At 37.6% G+C, this 16743-nt stretch overlaps 1 protein-coding gene across 6 annotated transcripts in view; it reads left to right on the top strand.

Moving 5' to 3' along the window:
- The window catches only part of MEF2A (myocyte enhancer factor 2A), an 88985-nt gene that overhangs the window by 22902 nt on the left and 49340 nt on the right, over nucleotides 1-16743 (top strand). For 5 of the 6 annotated variants that reach the window (XM_065688446.1, XM_065688442.1, XM_065688445.1 and 2 more), the window contains exon 2: nucleotides 12288-12480. In XM_065688446.1, the coding sequence (XP_065544518.1) occupies nucleotides 12427-12480 (54 nt within the window). In that variant the 5' untranslated portion in view covers nucleotides 12288-12426. Of the gene's footprint in view, nucleotides 1-5108; nucleotides 5131-12287; nucleotides 12481-16743 lie in introns of those variants that run through there. The other variant, XM_065688443.1, reaches the window with a different exon arrangement.

Below are 16743 nucleotides of genomic sequence, written 5' to 3'. Positions count from 1 at the left end.
ATGCAATAATTAAATGCTGAGATGTCTACTTTGACCATCTAATAGTGCAAGAGACTGAGGCTGATGATGCAGTCTTCCCTTCTGAAGTGGTTTTAAGGCTTCTGCTTGGCATTTCCAGCAGTTTCTTTGATAGTGAGGATGATTTTGTTTTTGCTTTCTTTTCCCTTTTTCTAAACTCAGGATAGTAACTGTGTGTGACTGTGAGGTTGTTTGGTTTGTGTTGTTTTTTAATGCATAATTGCAGGTCTGGATATCCAGTTACATTAATAGTCTCTGATTCCCAACTGACCCTGGTTATTGTCCAGTCTAGGCATCAGATACTTGGCTGGCTAAGTAGTTGAAGACAGAGATGTCTACCTTACAGTTTCCAAAAGCTTGCATTTGCATCTCATGTTTCATGTCAAATGAATATACTTGTTTAAATGGAAGAGGGTTTCACTAAGGGAAGTCTACAATAATCTGAGCCTGTCTGGGTTTCTGCTTCAGATTCCTGGCTACTAAATGTAATTGAAAATAGACCAGCTGCCTTTCAGATACATTAAGATCCAGCTTTTGGGATATCTTGCTTTTCTGAATATTCCTTGCTCTTGCTTAACTCTTCAGCAGTGTAGTAGTTTGTTCACGTAGGAGTTCATCAGAAGGGCTTTTTATGTGTAGATCAGTTAAGTGATTCTTGCTTGGGACCTCAGTTAAATTTTTCTGGGCCTTCACTTCTGTCAGCTATAACTTCTCAGTCAGACCTTTTTAGTGTCTCTATTCATGTAAGATGTTTGTCAGGGCTTGTTGACAGGAAGAGAAATGGAGATATTATCCATGCTTTGACAATTTCTGGTTTTAATACAATAATGGGAACAAATGGGTCAGGATGCTCTCTTTTATTTGTAGTCATTTCAATTTCATTCCAGAAGCTATTGAAAAAGATATTTTAATCCGTCTTGCTGTCCATCACTAGAATCATAGAGTTCTGTTATGAAGCAGTAATGTTAGTTTGGGTCAAATGACTAAGATTTTTTGTTTGCAGCAATCTACAAGAAAGGTGAAATAATTAGATTTTATAATTTGCTCTGCATTGCAGGTATATAGCAAGTAATGGAGTTACTGTAGCATCATGAGTTTCCACTTATCAACTACCAGTTTATATTCAGAGAACAGCACTTTCCTGGAGATTCAGTGTGCTTTAATCAGTGTAGGTCAGGTAACATTTTGCAAGTGAATCAAAGGGGCAAGGTTAATGACATGTGAATGCTCAGACCATCAAATATCACCTGCCCATAAAGCAAAAAATTTTTGTGTGGGAGCAGAAATAGTCTGAAGAATAGTCCCACTTCTTTTCTTAGTAGAAACTGAATTTTCTACAGTATGCTTAGGTATTGGGGTATGTATCTTACTGTAGTTCACTTTTGTTTTTAATGGCCTACCCTCTACTTGATTTGGACAGTCTTAGTTCATGATTGCTTTTAAGTATATAGACATCCAAATGGAGGGCAGTAATGCCAGCCTGGGAGTGTGGGAAGAGAAAGAGGGTTATGAAGTACTTGGATCAATAAAATGTTTTAGGTTGTAAGGAATTTCATTCCAGGCTGCCCTTTAAAGTGGCTGCTGAAATTAGAGAGTTCATGGGAATCAGACTGTTTCTTGGCCAGGGGTACCTAGCACAGTCTTCTGAGTTCAGTGGTGTTGTCTGTATTATTCCTGTATTTAATCTTTTTCCAATACATCACTCCAGACATGTGGCTAAGTGGCTTCATCTCACTTGTATGTTATTATTTGCCACCTGTCTGCCTTGTATTCTGAAACCTTTAGATTATAAACAAGCAGTCTCCATGCATGCATGCAAAGGACCTGCCTTATGATCTGCTGCAGCTTCCCCTCCCCCAGCAATAATGTTTTATTTTACTTAGGTATGAAATGACTATTTGCTTAAAAGGATGCAAGGAAGGGAATAATTCACTGACATGTGGATTTAATCTGTAAAGTGAAATACAGTGTAACCTAAAAAAGATATTTTTACTTAGATTTTTGAGCTGGTGGTGTGTCTGAATTTTAAGAGACTGAATTTTGAGCAAAGGCTATGACAGCCACAGAAAAAGAGCCTTACCACTACTCTGTTAGAAACATGTAGGCGTCTTTATGGTTTACTGAATGCCTTCCTGAGGCATGCAGGCTGTTGTGAAGCATTATGTTGTCGTGTCTGGTTTATAATTGTTGCACTTCAACAATATGACTGCATGCTGTCATTTAATCAGGCATTGAATAAATTAGCAGGAAGCTTTCTGGATAATTGTTCAGTGATTTAAAGCTTCATATAGATTCTTTGATGTGTTATCTCTTCCATTTGTTCTTGGTTTTCCTGTCCTGTTCCCTTTAAAAAGAGGGGGTGCCTGTATCATGTGGAATCTTCTGGAAGACTGGAATTATGTATTTGGTAAGAAAGCTCAGGAGGCAAGTGGTTGTGGCGACTGCCTGTTTCAGCAGGTAGAAGAACCTCAAGAGCAAATAGATGCGATACCAGCAAGTGAACAAAAAGCCCCACAAATGGGAGTTGGACAAGAAACTTGGAGCCTGCAGCGTGTGCAGAATGTCAAGAAAGGCCGATATATTGGATCAGAAAAAAACAGTTAAGAAAAAGCTGAACCTTGGGAAGAAGTTTCCCAAATACAAAACGAGAGCACACAGTGCTCTGTGTCACAAAGACACTGTTGACTGAAGCCAAACTTGGGAAGACCCATCTTGCAAGAGCACAATGTGCAAGAAGGCTCTTCGTTTATAATCCTGTATTTTCATTCTCTCATCTACTTACATTTGTCCCCTTGCTAAGACCCTACAAATCTGGTGGATTTTAGGGTGAAGTCTGGTTTGAGGAAGCTCTCTATAGGACAAGGTACAAGCAGAATCATGCAGCCGCTATGGCTGCCTTTGTATCCCATTACATTCCTGAAGTCAGCTGTAAATGTTTTTGATTGCTGTAATGTTTGCTCGGTAACATGTGTTGAAGTTGTTGTCATGAGGCTGTTTTTTGCATTACCTCAACAGTTTGTCCTCTGTAGGCAGGATGGACAGTTTCCCTCTTAGTAGAAACTAACAATGAATTACCAGAAGTTTAGTCACTGGTACATGAACTTCACGGAGTGTTGGAAGTCTTGCTGCAAGTCACAAAATGGGTTTGCTGAAGCACCAGGCTCACAGGGCTTTTTTACATTAGACTCGGTGGTAAATAAGATTATCTCACAATTTATGTTCTTAGGTTTTTGGTTTTGGTATTTTTCTTTTTCAGGAGAAGAAACTAGAAAACTGAGGCAATGCAATGCCTTTTATATACATGCTTCCTAAGGAAAAATCTGCTATGGTTTTTACTCTTGCCTTGGGAAACTGTGCCAGCTGTACACCAGTCAGTTTTAATACACTGAAAACAGACACTGTTTTACTTAACTGGAGAATTGCTTATTTGGCATTTGCTACAAGGAAGCTGAAGTGCAGCCTGCAAAATTTGAATACAATCTTAAAGAGAGGATTTGGAGGATGAGAGTCATAAATCTCTCAACATTGTCCTCCAGCGTGTGCCGGGTTCTAAATGGTTTTTCTGCCTGTCTTCGTTTCTGCAAATTGTAACTCTCATGTCAGTATGCTGTTGGAGTTGGCTTAGTTGGCACCTTGTTTGATTTTGAACTATGTGTAGAATTAGTAGTATACTTGCATTGTTTTATGTTGCTTTCAGGTGTTTATTTTTTTGCTGAATAATCCCACTGCGAAATGTGGTTGTGATACATCAGAACTTAACATAGAGGGATATTTTTGTCTAGTTTTTGGTTTATGAATGTTCAGGTTTTTATATGTAGGTTATTTGTTGTGGTTCTAACTTACTGTAAAATCAGCCTGCGCCTCAAAAGCACCTACTAAAAACTTCAGTTCTACATAGAAAAGACAATCTACTTAAATCGTGCAGTTCTCAGAGGCAAAAAGAAGAGCAATACTCCTTATGTCCAAACAGAAATGCCAGGAAGCTGAATTTTTAAGGTTACTTTGACATGTTGTTGCTTATGCTTCAAGTGCTGCTCCTACTGAATTCAGCCTGACGTGGCCATGTTACATCAGAGGAAAGCCTTCAATTTAGTTTTCTATAAAATGATGAAAACAGGGAGTGACCACATATAAAAAAATAAAAACCAAACCCAAACCAAACAGGTGCTGCAGCTTGTCTAGAATCTCACAGAAATCTGACCAAATCAATGGTCAGAACAGTTTCAGCTGCTGTAACTGTGAGAGCATCTTCTGTCCACTTGCAGTCCCTAGTGTTGTTTGCTGCCCTGACCCTGGTTTACTCTGCTGATTTCCACAAGGATAAATTTAGATGTGACAAGCGAGGCAGAGGTATTGTGAGAACTTTGAGATAATGAGGTATACCTTTGCCAAATGCCTGTTACGCAAAATAAGATTATCTGTATTCTCTGATCAAATGATAAACTTATGTTGAGATGGAGAAAGTAATGAGCCAAGATGGCAGTAATTAAAGCTTGCGAGTCACTGCGGTAACTGATGAAATATGGAGACTTCTGGAAATAGATTTCCCATGATAATACTTTTTCTTAAAGCCATGACTTAACTTAGCAGTATGTAGCACGTTCTAAGTGTGATCTAAAGATGCATCAGTGAGCCTGGGGAAGATTGAGGAAGTGTTAAGTTGTTGCAAAACCAGAAGAAAGCTCCTTTCTGGTTGGTAAGTATACTAATTGGAAACCGAACAGTCCTGTGTGTGTATTTTGTCTCTTTCATTGTAAGATGAAGATTAAAATGAGCCTTTTAATTGTCCGCACAGTTAGGTGTTTGTTGTTTAGTTGATTACCAATGCTTGTGAAGGTGTCTTTTCAGCTGATTCTTATTGAGTCATTAGGCTGTCTTTAAATAAAGGCAATTAGTTTCCCAGCTGAGAACAGTAGCATGGGTGATTTCTTCTGCAAGATGAATATGAGAAGTTCATTTCACAAGGTTGTGTTTTGCCTCCTGCTCTTCTGTAGCAGCTGACTGTTGTGGGTGAAATGGTATATAATTTAAAGCCATGTCTAGTAGATGTGTTCTTATCAGCGTTTTGGAAGGTTCATCCTGGTGGCTCTTTTGAGACGGAAAGGAGTTTTGGTAAGTAGACATGTGGCTCTGTGCCCTTTTTTTTTTTCTGCCATATGGTTGCTAAGTTCTACAGCCATTGCAGATACTTAATAACCCCAAAGCAGATGGTTTTGATCTTGATCATTTAATATCTTCTTTTATATGTATATTTTAGTTCAGGGAAGAAACCTTATTTCTGTGGGTTAAGTTGCACAGAGGTCTGTAGGTTTAAATCTGTGTTTAAAGACTTTTAGTTGCACTTTAAGCTTATAACCGAAAGTTACAAAATGTATAATGAGTTTTAAACTAATTGAATACCTGCAGAGCATCAAATGATGATTACTTTGTAATGGAACAATCAAACGTAAACTTCCATTTAGATTTCTCCATGTACTTTATTAATTTCTAAGAGCTGTAAATGGAAAAAAAAAGGCTATTTGGGCAAAAGACGTAAAATTGTGATCAGGCTGACATGGCTGTTCTAAAAGCTATGGTTCATTCACTAGGAAATTAATTTTTCTGGCCACAGTTTTTAAATACTGGGTTTTCTTTTGTTTACAGAGCTCAGAATCATCTTTCTTTGTGGCTATTTTTGTATACCATGGAAAAGTTGCATCTTTCAACAGATTATATGATAAATTAGGAACAAGTTTCTTGAGAAACTCTTCAGAGTGTGTTTTCCAGACTGCTGTTCAGTCATGCACTTATTTTCTTAATCGGTTTCTAGATGTCTGGAAACAGAATTCTTGTGGTTACTTATTATTCTAAGTTCTTTTTCTATCTAAAATTGGATTTTAATTCCATATTGCGAGTTTAGTTCTTTTTTCTGTGGTCATCTTTGTCCGCTGTTAGCTCATCTGTTTCCAGATCCTGTTTTCCAGCTGTGCTCTAACATGGTTTTGGGAGTGCAAGGATAAATTACTGTAGAAAATATCAAGATCAAATATAAGGATGGGAATAATAAAATAGAATTTAATATCACATGAAAATATGTGGTAAAGATGTGTGATTTTACAGATAGCTTGATAATGGCTGTTTTGCTGCTAGAGGGTATAAAGGCTCAGACTAGGACGATACATATTTTTTTGGACTTGAACGGGTTTTTTTTGGCTTTCCGCTCATAGCAGTGTAACAGTGTGAAAAATATTTAGGTATTGAGTTTAATTGGAATGTGAATGCATCTTGAATAACGAACTAGAGCAGAATTCCTGGCTACTGCTGGTCTTGGACAAGGCCACATCTGTCATTTTATCTAGGAGTGCATGTGCTGTCTTAGGTGATGCTGATAGTTCTTGAAATCTGTTTGGTCTGTCAGCTTGGGAAAATCCATCTTTAAAAAGAAGTGCATTCTAGGAGTAGTAAAACTTGTTGTAAAAACAGGCATCTGAGTCTTAGCCCGTTTTTTTCATACAGTTTAGATTTTTGTAGTTTGCAAGAAAATACAGTTATTCAACTTCATCTTACTTGCTGCATGGGAAGGAATGGCAGAAAGGCCATTTTGAGCAACAGTGTATTTAAATAGTATTTGGAAGGTGCAGTTCTTCAGTAAGACAGTTATTTTTTGAGAGTATTTTGATATCTTTTCTAATATGCCTTCAAAAGCTTAGTCTGAAAACCCTTGTAACATACAAATTAGAGGCTCAAAAATAGTTTTCATTTTAATACGGAGCTGGGGACTGTGTTTAGTTGCTAAACTTCACAAATCTGCTCTTGGAAGTACAGTTCACTAAAATTGTGTAGTATCAAAGGTGTGTGTTGTTCTTCCCAGCTAAAAGAAACAAGTGTTTTATGATGCATAAAAAAGAATATCAGTCAAGAATTGTTTATAGCTTCCTGTATTTTTTATGTTGTCCTACTTCTTACAAAAAGTTATTTTGGCTAAGTGTGGTATTATTGTTTTATAACAATGCTTGTGTATCACTTGCTAGCTGAAGACCTTGGAGCTCGGAGGATAATCTCACTGTAAAGCTCTACTTGAATGTAGAAGAATGGCTTCTAAACTAAGGATGAAAAAAGGTTTATTTCCTAATATTGTGCTATGACAAGAAGTGAGATAAATGACAACATGTCTTGTTTGGAAGGGATAGGTTGTGCTATTGTTTTACACTTACATTTGACATTACTTACAACAATGTATTATGACAGGGCTGTAGAAATTTGGCTGTAGGAAACACTGTTTTATTACTGTTTTTGCACACCTCTGCAAAAACCACAGCAAGCATGTGAGTGTGGTCTCTGTAAAAGGCAAACATAAAGGTAGATAGAGTCCCTTTGCTTGAAATCTTCATTTCAAAGTGGTAGCAGTGAATTTTGGGAGCAGGTTTGGTGGAATGTTTGTGTAAAGAAGTCAACACGTGATGATGGGCCTCATCTCCATCTTGCTATGTATGGGTATCTTTATATTCTGGTCACATCCTTGGTGAGCATGCGGTGTTAGTTGGAATTGCCAGTGAGTGCAGTTTGGCTGTGATTTGGTAGTGCAGTCTGTGCCCATCAGTTAATGCTGAGGGGCAGAATCTACAGGAGTATCTTCACAAGCTCCTTTAAGACTAGAAAAAGACCTATTAACCTTGATTTAGTAAGAGAACATTGTCTGCTATTTAGTAAGCCTTACCTAAGTATTATCAGTGTGAGCTGCATCTGTAGAGATCCGTTTTCATGCAGCTGTGGCTTTTGAGAGTTATCATGCAAATGATCTGACGTCATGACACTCATTTCTTTGTGTGCATTGCAGTAAATGAGCTCTGCTGAGATGGTGACTGTCAAATGTAACCTGTAACCATGATGCTGAAATGGAAGTTCCAAGAAAACAAAGAGGCAGAGGCAAATAAAGGGAAAATAAATGGAAGGAGTGTAATTCTGACACAGTTTTTCCTAACCTGTTCTGCCAGAAGGCTTCCAAACCTTGTGGAGTTCTGCGCAGATATAATTTCTTTCCATTGAACCCTTGAAAGAATCTTTTTAAATAGGTCAGACAGTTTCCTTGCTTTAAAGTTCTGTATCTCTCGCTATTATGAAACTGTGAGCAACCTTGACAACAGAGAACTGAACTGAGCTCCTGAAAATCTGCAGTCAGGAGGGGGTATTTGTGCATATGGTTTTGTTGGCTTTCAGTATTTAGTGTGTTTTCACATTGTAGGGGAAGGGAATAAACCCAGAAAATTTGGAATGAAATCTACTTTTATACAGTAATAGTCTTTTACTTGGACAGCTACAAGTATAATTTCTCTTGCTATTATTGCAAGCTGATGTTTTCTCTTTGAAGCTCATCATGAAGCACATGTTTTTTCCCCTTCTTTTCTCTGTTTATTCGTATTGTTTTGTTTAGTATTTGCTGAAATTCTTGTTATAAACAAGAAAAAGAAATACTTTGCTTCGATGTGACCCTCAAGTCATGGAAGGCAGTTTTGGTGGCTGTCATTTGATTCTGTCATTTAAGGAAGTAGGATGTTACCTTCATCAAGGTTACTTCACTTTAGTTCCGTGTTTACTCTCAGAAGTAAATATGCATTGATCTTCATATATCAATTTTCCTTTATTTGGGCCAAAGTTTGTTGATTATCTAAATGAAATGACTTTGTGACTTAAGACTTAAGTATGTTCACAATGCAACTGTGATTTAGCAAAATTAAAACTGTTACTTACGTGTTGGATGGAACCATATAGTGGATGCTTTTATCTTACATGGTTCTGTTGCTAGTCAGGATGGAAAGTAAAACTGCAGCTCTGACACGATCAAGGATTAGAAAATGGAAAAGTCATTGTTCCCATGAGAGATGTAACATGCATTTGTCATTGGTGGTAACTTCCCATTTGGATGTTCTGAGTACGCATGAAAAGTAGCTTTTTACTGCACAATTTACTCTGATTTTGCAGTTAGTGTCAGGATCCTTTCTGCCCTAAGCTCATGCTAAACTTATGTTTCAGTTCTTAGCTTTGAATATCATCCTGTACGTGACTTCAAAATGAAAGGGATGCAGTATTTCAGAGCTGGGCTGCCTTTGGCAAATACATTCCAAAGCCAGGTTTCTGGTGTCCATAGCAACGTGTGGGAGAGGGAGGAGAGGCTGGACCTAAACGGGGACAGACGTGCAAGTAGGGATTTGGAATCTGCTAAGTGAGAAAAGAGCTTGAGGTTAAAGAAAGTAGAGAGGCAAGAAGAGAGATGAAGAGACAGCAGTGGGCTGATTAAAGAGGGTGAAGCAGAGGTTGTAGATGGGAAATGGGTTGATGCATTTATGCCTAATAGAGCGTGCTAGTTGTTCAAGACCTGAAATAACACCCTGAAATTATAACAAAATGTTGGTGAAAATTACAGTCAGTTTTCCCATTTCTCTTTGTGCGATGGTACATGAAGCAGGTAATAGTTTTTCTCTGCTATTGTTTCTTCCATTAGCTCATGGAAAACGTTTGTGCGTTTCTCATTTTGTATCCTTAAGTTATATATTGCATAATTTCAAGTCATATTTCTCTTACTGTCTGCCTTGTTCTCCCATGAGATCTTATTTTATTCACTGCATAGACTTGCTTTAGAATGTGTACTGCAGAAGGTGGAAGAGCTGAGTGTATGTGATAGGACTGTGTGGAAATGTGTGGTCCCACACAGGGCTTTTAAAGTTGTGTTCTGAGCATAGGGCTATTTCCTTGGGAAGATTTTTGAGTAGTGAAGTTGCCCAGGTCTATGTCTAATGCTGTCGAACATAATATTTTATTGTGCCTCTGTATAAATTTATGGTAGATTATAATAAAATTTTATATACCTCATATCCTGTATGCGGTACACACTGCCTGTCTGTCTGTTTCAGGAAGGACCGGGGTAACTGCAAAGAGTGGAGAGGATGGGCCAGCTGGCCAGAGAATGGCTTTTGTGTGAGCAGTGCTTGATCAGAGTAGGATTATTTACCTTTGAGTAAAGGTGACTGAAGGAAGATACAATATAGACATCAAAATCAGGGCTGACGTGAAGGATGAAGGTGACTGTTTACTGCCTCGTATAATTAAAAATCTAGATACCTAATAGAGTTATAAGGGTCAGGCTTAAATTGAATGATATATCTTCTACTCTGATGTGTAACTAAGCCGTGAAACTCCTCACTTCCAGGTGTTAAAAGTTTAACACAGATTCAAAAGTAGCACTAATGGACATTTGATGAACAGCTTTAAGTCTAAGATTCCAAATATGACTTCAGAAGTTTCTGATTCAAAAGTCACTAAATATCTGGAGAAAATGGCTTATAAATGTTACATGTTTTATATATAGCTTATATAGCTTTTAATTGTTATATGTGTATTCTATTCCCATGTCCTTCCTTTATCATCCTGGTGATACTTGCCCATAGCCATAGATAAGGTGCTGGACCAGATGGATTTTTGGTGTCACATGTGGTGGCTGTTGGCATGTACTAGTTGGTTACCGTGGTGTTTGCTTTTAAAAAGCAGAGAAAGGAGTCTAGTAATTCTATGTTCAGAGAACTGATTGAACAATATATGGTATATTTAAAAGATAAAACCACACGTGAATGAAAAAAAACCTGCAAATTTTAATAGCAGTTTTACAGAGACCCTTTTATTAGGCATGTCCAAGGGTTGCAACCAGAATTTTGCAGAACGAAATGTAATGTGTGATTATAGTAGGAGCTGAGACTTTTTTCTTCTCAGTGGGGCAGCTGATGTTTTATGAATTGGAACTTAGAGTGCAGTGGATATTCTTGGTGGTTGTGGGCGGTGGCATTGTTTGTCGTGACCAGTGGACATCACATAGACTTAGTGTTGATTTGATCTTAAATTCCATGGAATAGTATCTCTAAATATGTTGGGGAATCTTACAATGTTTTACCAAAGCAGTCCTTTGTTGATAGCAGGTAAATATAAAATGACATCCCTTCATCTTGTGATGCTCCTTCACCTCTTTTTTTCCTCCCTAAGCTGTATTAGAACATCGTGGTTATTTCCTCAGTGGAAATTGAATGTATTGTGAAGTGCAGCCTGTGACTAATCTGCCTCTTGCTGTCTCTACTCATTAACTGGCTGATGGTGATGCGGTTGCACCACTTTCTACACATGGCCTCAAGGATATGGCATTGTGACACCCATAGTAAAATATGCAAGGCTTGATTTCAAAAGACATTTTGGGTTGGAAAGTTAGAGAGGTTATAAGCTAATATTGTGGCTGGTTTTGCCCTTTTTATTTTAATGAATATTGTGTGGTAATGGAATAAGGTGTACCTTTTTTATGTTTATACACTGATACACAATTGATGCTCTAGAGGCAATTTATTTCAATTTGTTCTCCAGTTTTGTTGAATTAATGTTATCTTACAGTTGAAGAAGTATGTTTGGATTATGGCTTAGCAATTATTTTTTTTTTTTTTTTACTGAAAATGCATTTAAAGTTGGTTAAATACTTGTGTTTTACACGTTAGTTTGGTGCCTTAGTACTAGATAATTATTATGATGGCACACTGGCTTTTCAAGTTGCACGCACCTTTATCTTTCTAAACAATATAAGGACATGAAACAAGTGCTGGAATGGTAGTTGGGCATTGACAAATGTGTGAATTGCAGGTTACTGAAGAGAGAGTAACTGTGTGAATGTCTTAATTACTCATTGGTGTATGGGTAGCTGTGCAACAGGACTGCTGCGAAAAGATTTCCTGTGGTCTTTATCCTCTTAAAATAAAAATGCTCCCTCTTTAATTCTCCCTCCTGTTTCCAAATGGAACTCCAAGTATTATCTTTCAAAATCAGATGTAATTTAGTTTAGGAACAGTAACTTGGTGTTCTCATGCCTTTGTTTTGTTATCATGATGATCTTTTTACATGAGAAAGGGGACAGTCAATGTGGTTTCTCTGTAAGGTTTCCAAAACTTTGTGGGTGAATTTTTGAAACCTTCAGTAACTCAAAGCCTGAAGCTTAGAGGGGTGAGCACCACCCCCTTGGCAAAAATTTTTTAAGGCATCCAATTGCAAGTGTGTGAAATTATCAGTAACTTTCAATCTGTAGTTTATAGGTAGAATCTAGCAAAATAGCTGGAATTGATTTAATTGGAACAAAGTGTGTAGTATAATATTTTACTAATAAAAATACTTGGTTCTTGGCTGAAATTACTTTATGCATGCATCTGGTTTATGAATATACAAGTGTTACGTGGTGTAAATTAATTTTTTATTTTTATTTTATTTTTTAGGCACTTATAAGAAGAAATAAGAACCTTTTCTCAGCTGAAGACAGTAAAAGAAAACTGTATCATGTGTTAGAATACTGAAGAGTGACATTTGGATTAGTTTATTTCTGGATTGCAAAGCAAAAGAAAGAAGAGGCCAAAAATGGGGAGAAAGAAAATACAGATCACCAGAATAATGGATGAACGGAACAGGCAGGTGAGAAAAAAGGAGTCTGTGAGCGAGTTCAGTAATCCTAAAAATGAATGGAAACTTTGAATACATTCGTCCTAGTGCTCTTCTAAAGGCAAGCTTTGTCTTCATGTATCTACAGATGGCATTACCAGAATACAAATAAGAAATGTCTCAATTGCTTTACTACTGCTTGAGGGGAAATTTGTTATTTATATCAATTATTACTTTAAATTCACTGTAAACCTACTGTTCTTATTTAAATAATACCCTAGTCTGTACTTCCTTTAGACTGGAGGATTGTGTTGAAACAGACACCTTGCTTGATCTGATAATGGTTTGAAATAGTCATGAGTTTTGTTAACATGGTTCTATTTAAAAGCATTATTTTATACCTCTTGTAAGAGCTGTTTGCTATAAATCCTGAAAAATTGTTGGTCAAAAGGGTAGGGTATTCCAATGTGTGCTGTTTCAGGGAAAACCACTTATTTAGCTGCTCTTGCCCCGATAAAGAGGTGTCCTTGAACTTGGAAAGTACCAAAGGTTGACCCTGTAGAAGGAGAGTTTCCTCTTGACTTCTAAATTGCTGCGTGGAATAGGAAGTAAAATTTTAATTGGATATTGAAAATGCACAGTGGGGGATCTGGAAGCTACCATTTGTAAGGAAAGTATTGTAGAATGACTTGGGCCTCTAAGAATAGTCATTGTGGTTCAGACCAGAGGTGCTGCTAAGCAGTATCTTTTGTCCAGTGATGGTCATAAGCAATAAGTGTAGGATGGAGACACACATGTTACAGTACTCTAATACTCTTCCAGCTTCTAACTATTCTTAGCTCAGGGATTTCCTGAGCTGGATGTGGTTTCCGTATATTTAGCAACCATTAATGGATATTTTTATTTTTGTTTTCCCCACCTCCTGCCAGTGAAGTTGTTCAGTTATCCCTGGGGCCCTTACAAAGCTGCAGCGTTTATAGCATCTTTTGGCTAGGCTTTCCTATGGGTCTGTTACCTGTTGCTTCAAGAAGCACCTTTACGTTTACACTTTGTCATAGTTCTGCTAGTTATTCAGCTCTTGTATGGGAGAGGCAGCAGTCCCTATCTAGGCTGTCCATCTTGGTTGTTACCGTGTGGACCTCTGTGATGTTTTCTTATTTTCTCTTAAAATAACTTCTTTCAGGTTGAAGCACCCTAAAACTTAGTTGTTTAAATACAGAATTGATTGCACACCTTTGATCGTTCTCTCTGCTTTCCCTTAAACCTTCTCAAGTATCACTGCGTTACTTTTGGTGGCAAGGAGACCTGTAACAGTGCAGTGTTCGAGTTGCATGCAAAACATGGACTCGGTTTACTGATGTTTGTTCTCTCTTCCTTTCCTTGTATTTGATTCACGTTTTTAGCTTTGCCTGAGCACCAACTTGATGCTGGGGTAGTGTTAGAATTCCATGAGACTCCCTTGCTGCTGACACATCAGCTCAGAGCCCATTGCTTTGTTAGTGACATCAGGATTGTTTTTCTCCCTGTATCACTTTAAAAGCAATGTAAACTCTCAGAAGACTATATATAGCAAGAAAAGTATTATTGGAGTTTGGGAGAAAGCCAAGTATTGTGTTTTAACAGCTTTAATCACACAGCGACTGTATGTTTGATGTAGATAAATGTCTTAAGTACATGTAGTAAAAGTAGACGAGTTAATAACTTCAGTTCCTTCAGGTCTTGTTCTAGAAATTCAGAGGTGGAAATTGATCCCTCTCCCCCTTTTTTTAACTCACTTGGAGTAACTTGGACAAATTGTTTTTTTTTTTTTTTCTGCTTGAAATACAAAAACCCCTACTCTGTAATCTGGCTTTTGAGTTTTTGTGGATCTGCATCTCATTGTGCAGGCTACATTAGTGGAGATGAGGAAAATTAATGCATTTGTATCAAATTTTAGCCCACTTGTACCATTGCTATGACTGAAGCAAAATGTGGGAATTAAATTTGAAGTTTTGCTTCTGGCTGTTCTTTGCTAGGACTTCTTTGGGCTTTTTAGTGACTAGGAAAAGGCTTTCAGCTCTAATGGAGCTAGGCTTGTGTCCTGGGTTCAGCTGTAGCAGTTCTTTTTCTCCTTAGCTGAACCCAGGACAGCTTGCCTTACCCTTTTTCTGTGGAAACTCAGAGATGATTACATACTGCATCTTGGCTTTAAAAGGTTTTAAAGAGATTAAATAGCTTAAATAGCTTTTGTTGGCGGAGCCATATTTCTTCTGTGTAGAGGCGTTGATGGTGTTCTTTAACCCCACTGGCGTCCTGTGATTTTTAGTAGCTGGTCTGTAAAGTTTTAATATACTAAAATGCCCTGATGCACTTAGTTTACTTTGACCTTTTTTTTTCATTGACCCATGTAAGGAGGACATTTAGGGTTTGTTTTGCCAAACTGGAAGTGTAGTTCAGCTGTGGTCTGTCCCTTTCTCTATGGCATACATAGCTGGTTAGTAGGTCACTCATGAACATGCATGTGATGTCCTGTTTCGATGTTTAACATGATAAGGTGTTTGTTTGTTTGAAAGCATAAGCATAGAGTAGAGGTTTGCCTGTAGAGCAAGTTCATATGACTTACGTGTGAAGAAAAACCATTGTTTTATCGGAGGCATCTTATTTCTGACAGGATTGCATGCGACTCAAAACAGAATATATAGACTGCTACTCTGGGGGATTGCAGTTGTCCCGAGACTGTCATTGTACTATTAATTAAGCAATCTTATGTGCTTGAATGAGCAGTAGGACATTTATCTTCATTAAGTTGAAGAGAATAAACTGCAGTAAATTAGATACCAGAGGAACTCAATCTTGTTGCCTTTGCTCTCTCCTCACCTGTTTTTTGTTAAGCAATGTTGTACTGGTGCTGAGGAAGCCGTTGGCCTATAATAAGGATGCATCTTTTTTGTTTTCAGTGTGATCCTAAATGGCACACTAAATGGCAAAAAGAAAAGAGAAGTTTGCAGAAATAGTTCTGCTTTCTGAGTTCTTACGTGAAAACTGAGTTTATAATAATGTATGTCTGTTTAAGTAAAGCTTGTACTCCAGAGGTAGTGGGGTTCGTGCTGAGTGCTGTCCAAACACGAAGTGAGAAATTGGTGCTGGCTGAGTATCTCACAAGTAAGAAAATCTCTCAAATAAAATAGCCTTACAAGAGGCAAGAAAGATTACTTTTCAGTCTTTTCATTTAGTGTCTTCTTAAAGTAATAACAGCACACACCCATCTTATGATGCCTTTTTTCCTGACAAATGGTAGTACCTGTCTGTACCTGCTCATACTCAGGTAATAATCTCTTACGTGTCTTGTAATTGAAGTATATCAGAGCAACAACAACAGTGGTTTAAAAAAAACCCCCAGTATTTCCCAAATCTGCAGAGGAGTCCAGAGAAAGTCATTCTTAATGTCCTATCCAAGAAAGGATAAACACCAGTGTTGTGGAAATAGGCCTGTGTAAAGTGACAGAACTGCCAGGAGACTTCTTTTAAAAAGCAGCTATATTGTATTATAGGTGAATAGTAAAAGTTCCACCTGCATTTGGGAAAAGCACAGCCCAGTAAAACCTACATTTGTACTTGGTCAATTTGTTGAATTGATAACTGAAAATAAAACTCTTAACAGAAGTTGCATTAAGGTAAAGTCTGTCAGATTTTGTGGCATCTTGTCTCACTAATGTATTGTAATGGTTAAACAATAAGTAAGTGAAAAGATCTGCTTACCCTAGTTGAGCTTTAATGTGTTACAGCACTTTACATAAAATTGTTCTAGGTAGTGCTGTATCTTAATGGAGCTTCTCACCAGACATGCTTTAAAAGGGTTGAATAAAAAAGTTATGGGAAGTACTTACTTTTCATCTGAACATGGATTATTCAAGCATCACAAAAGCCTCTGTCATTAGTGGTCTTTAAACCCTAAGTCTCAAAGTTAGAAACACTGCACAGCAACTTAAATTAAACTGTGGTTATCATAATACACCCAACATTCCATGTTCTTATCTTTCTGGATCTTCTGTTCATTATCTCTGTTCCTGCTGTGGCTAAGTGTTAACAGTCCAGGGTTTCAAAAAGTGTGGGGACACTGGTATTTTGAGGGCAGGGGGCACATGTTTTTGGTGGATGTGGATACAGTTTTATGGCCAGAGGGGAATCTCAGGTCCACAGTACCTTTGCAAACACTTGTGGTAGAACAGTAAAGTATGCATATACTGTTTTAATAGTATAGTCATTATCAGCATGCTGTTGTTAAGAGTATCTGTCTGCATCCCCCGAGACTATTTA

This window comes from Lathamus discolor, chromosome 8, assembly GCF_037157495.1.
Source record: "Lathamus discolor isolate bLatDis1 chromosome 8, bLatDis1.hap1, whole genome shotgun sequence".
In the NCBI taxonomy this organism is placed as follows: domain Eukaryota; kingdom Metazoa; phylum Chordata; class Aves; order Psittaciformes; family Psittacidae; genus Lathamus; species Lathamus discolor.
Note: the sequence above shows the minus strand (reverse complement) of the source record. Positions and strands in the feature narration are given on the sequence as shown.